General features: G+C 40.8%; 1 protein-coding gene across 1 annotated transcript in view; it reads right to left on the minus strand.

The window, feature by feature from the left end:
• DPYD (dihydropyrimidine dehydrogenase) overlaps nt 1–13,007 on the minus strand; it is a 564,598-nt gene that overhangs the window by 58,297 nt on the left and 493,294 nt on the right. Inside the window, exon 20 of the mRNA XM_065409369.1 lies at nt 447–626. Within this exon, the coding sequence (XP_065265441.1) occupies nt 447–626 (180 nt within the window). The remainder of the gene's footprint in view (nt 1–446; nt 627–13,007) is intronic.

A 13,007-nucleotide genomic window follows, 5' to 3' on the forward strand; every position in this document is an offset into this window, starting at 1 on the left:
GCCAACTAAGAGCTCTCTCATGCTTGGAGATCTCTCAGATGGCCGAGCTATTTGCATTTGGCATCCTTTGTGCGACCAGAGTGTTGCAAAAGGGTCGAAACATACTATGGATTCTGACCCAAAATCAGCCATGCAAATCTGAATTAAAAAGTACAATGAAGAGAGAATTTCTAATACTTTTTGTCTTTACATTCTATATTTAAAAAATAAGCCATGCTACTGTCAATGAAGTGGTGACATCATGTCAATGGTAACAGTAGTAATATGACATCACAAATTGCCTGGTGACTATTCAGAAGGGGACAAAAGACCTCATACCAACTAATTTTGATGGCAATGGTGACAAAATATGGCCACTGGGATAAAAAGCATAACCCAACATATGAAACTATGTTTGAAGCCAAAAGCTGATATCATTAGCCAGGAATCTCAGTGTAACAGCATACCTTTCCAATCAGATCAGCAATTTTGGGTACTGGTTTTCCTTTCTGATGGCACATGGTTGCAGGACTCTGTCCATCCCAGTCTTGAAGCTCCTCAATGCTTTTCAGATAAAGTAGGGCTCTCAGTCCTGTGCAGTAGTCCTCAATCACAGTGAAATCTTGATTCTGTACTGCACTGCACACCTATAAAACACACACCCAGCAATCAACAACAAATTTCCAATGGCATATGAGATTACTTGTGCTGTTTGAACTTACTGATGTTCAGGGGCCTTAAATGCAACTGTATTATGAACATCAGAATAAATGGAACTCAGGAATTTAAGCTGATAACCACCAAAGAGCCTAGTGGATATAGCCTGGGCAGCTAAAAGCCCAAATTCAGCTATGAAAAATCTCCCAAAGACATCAAATATGGCAGTAAGTATCATCTGATACCAATTTCAGAAATCCCAACCAGAGCACTAAAATGAACTGGAGACACCACCAACAGGCTCCATGAACCAAATTAAATACACACACACAATTCCTGCCCAAAGTGTTGGTCCCTAGTATTGCCAAGCACAAGTGGCCAAAGCATGAGTCAGGATCCCACCCCAAGACCATGAATTTTTTTTTTAATGGGATTGTTTTCATTTATCTTCTCATTTTTAGCCTTTAGGATTCACATTTAAAGGTCTTTTCTGTGACCATGAGAGCTAGAAATGTACTTGAACCCATCCCCCCCCCCAAAAAAAACCCCCCAAAAACCAAAACCTGAGATCCTCACATAGTCACCGGATTTCAGGAACTTGGGCTTCAAAAACAAACAAGCAAAAAAACAAAAACAAAACAAACCAAACATTGTGAGGCTGACAATACAATTGAAAAGATTTACAATTCTGGGGTCTACACTGCAAAAAAATAAATGTCTCAGAACCCAGGTCTACAGACTCAGGCTCGTGCTACGGTGCTATAAATAACCATGTGGACATTCCAGATTGGGCTATAGCTCAGGCTCTGAAGCCCAGAGAGGGGATAGGCTTCAGAGCCTGAACTCCAGCCTGAGTCAGACCATCCAAATGGCTATTTTTAGTGCTGTAGTGTGAGCCCAAGTCTGTTTTGTGTAGATATAGCTAAGTCTCCGTCTCCAAAGATCTGCAACCACTTGGTATGAGTACTCTATATTGCTAGGCCTTACTGGTTGGCTCCCTTCCAATTCATATGAGGAGTATGAGGGGGAGGGGTCAGCTGAAGTATCCAATGAAGGTGAAAGAAGCACCCTGAAGGGGGAAGAAGCCCAATTAATACTGTATCCTCTTAAAGAGGAACCACCAATTTTCCTGCCGTACAAACTGCAGACATATTAGACTATCAGGCACCAGGCCAAGTCAGTGTTTTCAGTGACTGATATAAGCTTTTATTCATATGAGAACATCAGAAAAGCATGTAATGAATAAAACAATGAAATGGTCTCCTACTTCAAGACAATATAAACAAACACACACACACACACACCCCCCCTCTAAAACTAAATCATAAGATTCACTAGATACTTGATTTCACCACTTAAGGGGAAAAAAGACCTAGGTAACATATCAACATTTTACACATGGTTTCACAAACTAATACAAGCTGCAGTTCAGAAGAAGAAAGGTACATTTTAAAATATTGTAAACCACTGCTTTGCAGGAAAAAAGGGGAATAACTATAAAATATGCACAAGAACATTTCCTATGCAGCCCATTTACATTACACAAAATCTGTTTCTCTGGAGAAACAGGGTGAGCATTAATTAGATCTGTTATGCCTTCCATAGACTTAGAGATTTTCTTTTCAGAGCAATTATAGAGAACATCATAATAATTTCCTCCACAGGTTATTTAACTGAAAACCCAACTGATGCTTTATTTAAACCTCTTTGTTCGCTAAAGGATTCCATTTTTTTTAGCATATGGGTAACACTTTTATTAGCTATTTTAAAAAAAATATTTAAAATGTAAGAAAATACAGTTAAAAGCCATGCTATGTCATGTCACTTAAAACAAGTTCAGATTCTGTTGTCAAATTTCTGAAATATTTTGACAGGATGCATACACATGAGATACAGTAGAGGATACCTGTTATAACCTTATAAATAGAGAGGCTTTTACTTTTTTTCCATATTATAATGCAACATTATGAATTGAAATAACCTAAGAATGTGCAGAAGACGATAGCAAACTAAAAATCAGAAGGGTTGTTGTGATAATTTAAATTTACTCTAATTGTGAGCTCAAATGTAAAAATATATGAAAGTTCATAAGATATCACAATAAGTTATAATAAAAATGTTGATGGGAAAAGCTGAATTAGTCTAAACAAAAAGACTACATATACAACTCAAGGACTGTGTTGCGATCATGTCTGGCAAACAACAGAATGTGGTCTGGAAACTAATGAACCAAAACCGGTGTGTTGGAAACGAGGCCTCACTGGTAGACAAACTAATGAAGGGAGGGGCTATTCCACTCATCATTCCTTTTATGGATCCTTCAAGAGATTTTTGGGGGAAAAGAACAGCCAGAGGCCACTGAAGCAAGCTTCACCATCATGGCTGCCACCCCCACTATCTCGTGGGATCCTGGACCTTCGTCATCCTAATCCTGAAAGAGGTCCTGACCAGCCTGTGCGAGACATAGGGACCTAGATAACATTGCCACTGCTACTGGCTAGAGCTGAATCCCAAACACGAACTGAGATGAAATGGGATCCGACTTTAACAAAAACAGCAGCAGCAACAAGAAGCTACAGCTCATTTCAACCAACTTCTTCTCTTTTACACACAAGAATAATTATTACCATCGTTGATATCATTTAAAAGACTGTGAAACAAGGGGTTTTTCCCCTTCTCAAACTCTCTCCAGTTAAAGGAAAAGGGAACAAGGTATATTGTTAAAATGAAAGCCTTACTTAACACTTAACATTTCAAATGCTTTAACTGTTTTTCTTTCTTTTCTGTATCTTTAATAAAAAGTTAAAAGGATCTTTAAAGATGTATTTGTCATGGTACTAAGCAGGCTGAATTCTCTGTATACCGAACCTTGTTTAATACTATTTAATGTTGGATAGTGACAGGCACAACACCACTGGGAGGATGGAGGATGGGGAATGGAGGAACAGTGCTTCCAATCCTTTACACACACAAATAAATATATTGAGCAATTTTATCTCATATAACCTAAGAATAAATTCTAAGGGCTTGGTCCTCCTGAGCTGCATAATTCAAGGGTAACTCATTAAGTGAAATCCACTTTATAGGATTTCACTGGGGAATGCACCTCTGGAATGCATCACAGGATCAAGCTCTGTGAAACTGCAAGCGTGAGAGACACACATACATTGCAGGATCCCTACTTATGTACAGTATAAGAGAATACCGCCCTAATATATTGATAAATAACCATGGATACATCTATATAACTTTGTCAATGGGATCTTGAAAAAGCTCAGCAGCGAGCTAGAGTGAATGTGTCAGCAGAGTTCTTTTTACTACTTGTTATATATTTGTTTTTAATAATTTGCTTCTATTTGAAACATTTTTATTCACATTCCATATTTTTAAAAAATGATATTATCAATAATGTGCATCAGTGATAATGACACTTTACAAATGGCCTGCTGGGTTTTTATAATCATCATTACAAAACACAGTAGGGCCAAATCCTGAAGACTTTACCGAGGCACATTTCCCACTGGGTGCACTGGATTTTGCCAAGAGCGACTGCTTTTGAGGGAAATACCCACACATCAGCGTGTCATGTTTTGTTTTGTTCTCTGCAGAAAAAGCTTTAGGGCTGCCCCAAACTCAGCAGATTCCACAGGATCTTGGGAGTCTAGGGTCATCCATACAAAGCCAGGACCCTGGAATAGCCCCTACCAACTCACTAGCTGTGCAGTTCCATTTAAAGGCTTCCCCAGATGATGAACACCTTCTTGGGAGAAGTGGCAGGGGAGGAGAGGATTATTTGGAAAATATATTTCAGGTAGGAGGTGTATTATCTTTTTCATATAATTTCTGTGGGGTTGGATGGGGGAAGATGTGTACCTCTCTCTAGTCCCAATCCTGTTCCCCTCTCTCCTCACCCTGGAGCTTCAGTCTTCATCTTCCCCACCAGGATGGACTCTGGAGTTGATGGAGAAGCTTCTGCAGAATCCAGGGTGGTTGTGGAAGAGATGGTGCCACAGAGGCAGCAGTGAACGTTAGCCCCACACTCCTTCAGTTCCATCCCTGCCCTGTATCTCCTCACACAATTCCCAGCTAAGGAGATGCAGAAAGTTTACTGTCCCTTTACAGCACGCATGGAGCAAAGAACTGGAGAAAGCCAGATAATCTGGCCCTATATGTTTTATTACACTGTTAATTTTCAAGTGGTGTAAATATTCGTGCAATAATTAGATTGTGATAACAAAAATGCCTCAGTGCTGAGTATTATCAAGGCAATGTTTCTAATTCTCCATCACCATCATCAGTCCTGGTTAGCAGTAGCACTCCTACTCTAACCTGTCTCAAATCACTATTGTAGCTCTCTATCATTACTGAATTCACATCATTCATAGCTTAGAAGTAGTGGGGAGACAATTTTATTTTTCCTTCCATCAAAAATATATGTTTTGCTCTCTGTTGGAAAATGGGCACAAAATAATAGTAATTGTAAAGAAAAGAGGTACACTAGGTAGGCAGACTGGTAGTGGAGATACACAGTCAGATAAGGAGATTGATGGGTATATATTTGTATATACACATGCAAATCACAAAGGTTGACTGTTCTACCATATTAGTTTCCATTTGTTGTAGCTGTACAACATCAAAGCACTGATGTCCCTATCTATTGCATTTAGCGGTAATGTAAAGGACTACCAAAAGAAATCAAAGTGAGAGTTTCTAAGTAGTTTCCTGGCAATTGAGACAGCAGGCTCTTTCATCTGCACTGTAACTGTGGCAGTGCATTGATTTAAACTCCTTCTGAGATCTCAAATGCTTTTATATTCTTAGGCCTCTCTGGCAGCTTTCCCCCCCCCCCCCCAAGTGATAAAATTTTAGCATTTAGCAGAATGCCATCTTACTTCCCCCAAAAGGAAGAGACTTATTTCAGCGTTGCTACTAAACTGCACAAGATCTCTAAATAAAATAGCTCTCGAAATGCCATCCTATTAGAAAATCTGCCTTTGACTTCACACATTTCTAATATTCGGACTCTAGCAATGGGATAAACAACAAAATTTCCTCTCAGGTACCTTCGAAAGGTTCTGCAATGGATAAGCAGTTTTGCTTTTATATTAATTTGGATGAGTTTGCTTTGAAATGTTCCTCACTGATATGCCCAGAAGGTAAGGAAAAGAGTTACTCAGCCTCTTGTATTATACTATGTATCTAATTTTAAACGTATTTGTCATCGTTTAATGCAATTTTTTTCATTATAAATTCTTCCTGAGAACTGTTAAATACATAAATCTACCTTTTTGTCTGAGAAGTATTTATGAATCTGTTTAGGCTATTTTTTTCAATGTACAGTTAAGAACACTGTCTTTTTGTTTAGTTTCTATTGGCTTAGGTTATATTGAAGACAGATTGTACTACATAAAAGCAATACAAGGTGCTTCATGAAGGGACCTACCCGAGCCTTGCCAGCTAATGGGTGTAATCTAATATTCCTAAAAAAACTAGGACATTCATGATGGGTAAATGTGCGATTTAAATCTCGGTAATGCTTACATATGATTTTTAAAACTGTATCTTCTGTAGCTAGTAGTAGACTACTCAAGTCTGTGAAGAACGTTCTCTGCCACATAGTGAAAAATGCTGCATAACTATTGCACATGAAGATAATAAATCTATTTTGCAGTTTCTAAGCAATGATTTAGATTAACACAGAGTATTCAAAGAATCAGGAAATCAAAAAGAGCACATTCAGCATCCCCAGACTATTTCAGCACCTACTTATAATGCGGGAGGGGTGTAATAAGAATGTAAGCATCCAAATATAATGTTCTAGGGCAAAGGTTCTCCAACTGTCATCTTTAGACCGCTAGTAGTCTGCAGACAGTGGTCCATGGAGAGCTGTCTGGTCACATAATTCTGGCTCCCCCTTTATAGCTGTAAATTACATTACAACAGCTAAAAATACATTGTATACTTTCCTAAAATTACTTCTCTAAATAAGCAATTGCTGTAATTGCCTGGAAGATATTACATGATTGTGAAAATGAGGGGATTGTGAAAATGAGGAGACAATGTGGTTCACACTCTAAAAAAGTTTGAGAACCTCTCTTCTAAAAGGACAAGTTCATGACTAAGAAAAATCTTCTTAAGTATTGATAAAATATAGATGAAATTATTTGATTTATTCACATTAGCTTCTAAATGACTCTAGAGTTATAGGATAGCAGATGGGATGCTATTTAACAAGGCTTGGGAATGCAGTATCAAGATGCAAGGCTGAGTTGGATGAGAGTTTTTTATCCTTCTTTTGAACATTACAACTGAACAAAGGTACATACATGTTTGTTCATTTAGATTCTGAGTAAGCAGCTTGGAGGGATCAAATTCTGTGAGAGTTGTGCTGATCTGCAGATTAAAAAGGCATGCTCTGCATTACTTTCATATGAGACTATAGTATTCTGTTAGTTCTAGGAGCTACAGAGCTAACCCCTATACAGTACATGGGCACATGCAGGATTTTACAATCACGACCATCTATTTAGGAAAACAAATATGATTTCACATGCCTTGAACATTACAGCTATGAGCAATAATCTCATGATCAGTCACCCATAATGAACTGTACCATTGTATTGTAGGTGCTATGCAACGTGAAGGAGATACTTGTAGGCAGACACGCTAAAAAGCAGTATGTAAACAGGCCAGGCACATGTTTAGATTCTACACCTGTCTTTAACTTCATCATGTACTTGTGGAATATCAAAGGCACAAAGCTCTATCCTGTGCCAAGGAGTAGGAAAATATTGTGGAGGGAAATGCATTTCAGCAGCTAGTGCAGCATCAGATTAGTTGCTATGTCATGCAGTTACAGGGCCATTGGCACTATTCTCCTGCCCTGCCTTCTCAAGTCCTCCAAATATAGATCTCCTCTTCATCAAGCTCCCTAAACCTGGCAGCTTAATCTTGAAAGGCAGAGGCAGGTTATTCTGAAAGAGTCAGTAACCCTTCTAAAATCCAGTTCACTTTCTACCTCAAAAATCATATTCACACATAGGGAGAAATTATTATTATTGGTGCAATGAAACAAAAAATAATGCTAGAAAGTCAGGAATTCCATCACTTCTTGACTTCTCTCTGGATGGACTTTCCTTGGCCCTAAGAGTCAGCACCATAAAAGGACACATGTCGGTAATGAACAGCATCATTAACTCATGGACAGACAGGTTCAAGTAGCTCCTCTGCCTGACTCAGAAAAAAGGTTTTCATCCCAGACCATTCTGAACAGTCAATGAAAGAATCAGAACCTACATCCCAGGCCAGTGCTCTAACCACAGGGCTACAGAGAAAATCTCTCTCACACACACACACACACAAACAACCCGAGAACCTGATGAAATATTCATTGACATCGATAAGTTTCCGTGAAACGTTTTGGTTTCAACAAACTGGCATTTTTCTATGGAAAAAAGTTTCATCTAAACATTTCCAACCAGCTCTAATGAGCATCTTCTTTTGATGCACATCCTGATTTTTGAAAGCTGCACGTCTATCAAAACCAACCAGCAAACCAATTTTCCCATCTTCGGACCTCAATTTAGTCTGGCAATGATTAACCTCTCATTCCTGTGAGTCTCTCCCTTCAGTACTGTTTTATTTTATTTCAGCTACAATTGCTTTCATCCTTTATCAGCTTGGCTGTAGGAATTTGTGAACTAGCTACTATTCCCGTTGAAGAATGACATTCATGTGAATAAAACAGTTCTGACCCTCTGAGGCCTATGATAAAAACTCACTTTCACACTTCCCAAGAGATTTTTCTTTCCCCTTTCGCTGCTCAAATAGTGAATATCAGAAGGAAAAGAAATGGCATAACCTGGATGTTGAGAGAAGTTAAAACCTTTCCTAAATGTACTGTGAGTTTCAGATAATCTGTTTCTCTGTTTCCTTCTCATTCCAATTCCTTCATTCTAATTGCATGGATAAAAGAACCTCTCTCAACATGGATCAAGTGCTGTATTAGGGAGGACTATGATGTTACAAGAAAATTAAGGCATCAAGGATCGTTCTTCCAGATTATTTACTTCTTTGTGAGAAGAAGATTTTACTAAAACTGAGAAAATTTGCAGACCAGCCACTTGATCATGTAGTCAAACTGATCAACACTATACAGAGTTATCACTCAACTAGAAGGTGCTCTTCAGAGTGGTCCCCAATGTAAGTCTATGTATGGCACAGGTGCTATGCTTCATGATTATACACACGCTTCTGTGCCTTACTCTCCTTTTCTTCTTTTCATTGCTTGCTACTTCCCAGCAGCAAAGGATCAGTGGAGCTGCCATGATGCAGAATGGAAAGTTTTTTTACATGCACATTTCCTTTCCATGATTGGCATCTCCATGAATCTTCCATTCCCTGGTCTCTCTAGAGTCTCTCAGAGAGGTGCAGATTTCTGCATTCTCACGTCTCTGGGTAGTTATTTGTTTTATGACTTACTGTTGTGAATACAAGTCCAAAAATTGCAAACAGTTGAAACCCCTCTATTTTGCAGTGCAAAAGCTTGTTTATTCACACATAAAGAACTGTCCTGCTGTTATAAAAATCCCTCAGTTAAATGCCTCAGTAATACACTTCCTGGGGAAAAAAATCCTGTCAATCTGAGTCCTAGAGCCGAACAGCCTCTGGTTACCAGTTACCAGAGGAAGTAAGTGCGCAGGAACAGGCCCTTACCGGAAAGCCAACTGTTCCTTATTTGAGAGAGTTTATCTCAGGAACCAACAGCAGAAGTGTCCTTGATGGTCTTCAGTGTCAAGACAGAATATACGGGAGGAGGCAGCTTTTTTCACTAATCAAGTCCCTGACCATTTGGGGCTTTATACATTGAATCAGCACCTTGAATTTGACATAAGTAGGCAGTGCAGAATGTGGGGAAGTTAGATGGTCACTGTGGCCAGCCTCACTTACCAGCAGATTGCTTTTTTCATTGTATATTTCTGCATATAGCAGGAAGGGAGTTCAAGGGTATTGTTTTCCCATGTGTGGGCTAACCATATCATGGGTCACAGTGTGAGGACAGAAGCCTCTCAGGGAGGGGATAACCCCCCCTCTGGGACAGATGGGTGAGGAGTTGACAAGCAAGGTAGGGGAGCGAGTAGAATCTTGAGTCAGTCCCAACAGTGTGCTGATGAGTGCATCTGAGCTGGTACAGAAGGGAAAGCAACAAGTCAGGTATGGGTCTGACACAGTTTACTTCCTTCCTGGAGCAAGAGAGGAGCCAGGGACTAGATTGTGACTTTCTGAGTCACAATCTAGCCTATGGTCTGTTTCAAGAGCAGAACAGTTATGTGGTGCCTCTTAGCCAGGGCTTTGTGGCAAAGCCACAATCTAATTCTTAGGAGGTAGGCAACAGAAGCAGTAGCATTCCAGGTGGCTTACACCCCTAGAGTATATTTCAGAAATCCAGCCTGGAGGTGATGGAGACATGCATGACCATGACCTACACATTTTATAACAGTCTAAAAAGTTGTTTGAAAAGACCTATTGTTCTTTTCAAGTTTAGCAACTAAATAGTAAAGATTTACTAAAAATATGCCATGCCAGGGTATAAATTCAGGAGCCTTTACCATGAAAAATGCATACTGCAGAAAGCAACCTCTTTGTTCTATCCCTTTTTGTTACATCCGCTAGAAATAATGACTGCAGAATCTCTTTCAATAAAAGGTCATTTATGTCAATGGACGAAACACAGAGGATCAGATCGCCTGCGGTAATTGCAAATTAATGCTCTACTGCTAATGCATTAACTACATAATATTGATCTACAATTGAATCATACAGGCTACTGTGAAGTGAGTTTTACTTTAGTATTTTTGTGCTTTTATTACTTTTCCAACAATACATTTACTCTTTCCACTGGAATTTTCTATAACTGTCTCCATTTTTAGTTTCCTACAGTGTAATGACTTCTGCAAATTCATGTCTGTTCCTCAAAGGCCTTTCAAACAATCTACCAAACCATCGATGTGACATGGTAAAGTACACGTGATGCAAGTGACACATAAAAACAGATGGAAAATCTTATTTTTATAAATCAAAACTCCAGGAAAAAGCTCACTTAAAAAGAAAAAGAAGTTACTTCAATGACACTGCACTCTCTAACAAACCTACAGTAAGAGACCAAACCTCAAAATGATGCAGTCAAAAATCAGTGAGAGCTTTGGGTATGCATGAAATGCAGGATTGGGCACATGTGGATAACATGGTTACTTACGTTTATTTCATTTTATGTTGAAAAGAAATACGTAGACTGAGATATGCTATGACAAAGCACAGTACTAAGAGGTCAGTGGTGGAAGCATTTAAATGCATCCAAGATCTGATTGAAAAGATAAAAAATGAATGCTCTTTCATACCATTCCTGAAACTACACAAATTGGAAGAGCTATCTGTTTGTTTTAAATATTTTCACTTCCAGATAATGTGTAACCCCCTTGGGGTTTAGAGATCATGGCCCCTTTGAAACCTTTTCCTGAGGAGGAGGAAATGTTGGTTGTTCCAGGGGCGTGGAGAGAGGGAGAGTGGAAGGGGGTGTGTGTCTGTAGCTTGAGACGAAAGGGCTACAGCAAGTATAACCCACACACCTCCTGGGTGTGGTGTTTGGTCCCATCTAGTGGCACTGAGACCACTTAGAGAGAGAGAGACAGAGAGATAAAATGAGTCTGCTCTTCAGCCCTAGCTAACAGCCAGTTGGCTTTTAGCTCATGCTATAGAGGCTCATGCACTAAGCTCCAGAGGTCCCCGGTTCAATCCCGTCCACCGGGGTCTGTCCGCGTTACACAAGCAGGCCCTCACCCAGTGAAGTAGCCGAGAATCTGCCGGAAGCCTGGGAGGGACAGAGCGGCCGACCGGGGACACCCCAGGACAGGAACCAGGAGGAGCATTGTGCTAGGGAGGAATCACCCGAGAAGGAGAAACCGGAGCTGGACACAGTGTCACTGTTGCCCAGAGATGTATGGGGCCGTGAGTACTGGAGCTTGTGATCTTGAATTGGGAATAAGGAGGGAGGCTGTAGCTAGGTAAGTGGGGAGGTTGTCGCTCTGTGTGGGTTTGCAGAGAGTGACAGAATCGGGCACCGGAGGGGTTTGTTGTTGAAAGTTTACTGGGGTGCTGAAGATGACCAGGAGCACCCAAGTCTCACTGCCAGACTGGAACTCTGCCCGGGACTCCTGAATACTGAAGTTATGTCTACACTACCGCAGTAAGTCGACCTACGCTACGCAACTCCAGCTATGTGAATAACGTAGCTGGAGTCGACGTATCTTAGGTCAAGTTACCGTGGGGGGTTGATGGGAGAAACTCTTCTCGTCAGGGTTAGAGTACAGGGGTTGACTGGAGAGCGATCTGCTGTCGATTTGGTGGGTCTTCACTAGACATACTAAATCAACCGCCAGTGGATCGATCTCAGAGCGTCGATCCCAGTGTAGACATAGCCTGAGTGGAGATGCACTGCTCAGAGTCTGCCCTTTCATACGCTGGTACCACTGGGCCTGGGGGCCTCATGTTGAGTGTGATCCCGTTTTACCATTCCCCCACTCTGCCACCTTGTTGTTTTTTCTCCATTCATCTTCTGTAAATAAATATTTCCCTTCCCTGTATTCATTGTACTGTCCTGGTGTGCATGTGTGATCACTCCAGGGGGCTTGGAACAGGTTTTTCCCTGCTGCATTACTGAGCACCCCTTTTCTTGGCCAGAGCTGCCTGAAGAGTAAACTCCATCTTGGCCACATGGGTGCTAAAGTTACAAATAGTTAAATTGATCTGCATCTATTATAAACTTCCTTTATTGTATAAGCAATCTTGAAATTATACATTTGAAAATGTTGTGGTCCTCCTCCCAAAAGAGAGGCTAGATCAAATGCACTTCTAAACACTGAAAGGGCATCCATGATGAAGAGATGACTGGGCCAAATTTCAATGAGTGCCATTGGAACTGGCCACGCAGGGGTGCCATTTTCAGCTAGGCTGTTCTCCATGTTGGTGGGGAGCAGAGGCACATAGGTCTGACTGCAGAGAGGCTGGTCCCTGCTGCAGGTGCCAGCATCCAAGGGCTGACCATGCTGAGATGAGCTCCTGACAGCCCACCTTACAGGGAGTTGCGGCGCAGGGGAAGCTTATGCCACTGCCATTGGAGCAGAGGTGCCTGGTCCGCGTGTTCCTGCCAATTCTGGACTGTGCTGGCAATTCCCTTCTGGGGACCTTGGGTGTGGGGGAAGCAGGGCTGGATGCGGGGTGGAGTTGCAGTTTTGGTTATATCTCATTCCATCTAGATATCAAATATGAGCGTCACTGTTGTTCTGATCAGATATTTTCTGCACCATCCTCTGCTG

This window comes from Emys orbicularis, chromosome 8, assembly GCF_028017835.1.
Source record: "Emys orbicularis isolate rEmyOrb1 chromosome 8, rEmyOrb1.hap1, whole genome shotgun sequence".
In the NCBI taxonomy this organism is placed as follows: domain Eukaryota; kingdom Metazoa; phylum Chordata; order Testudines; family Emydidae; genus Emys; species Emys orbicularis.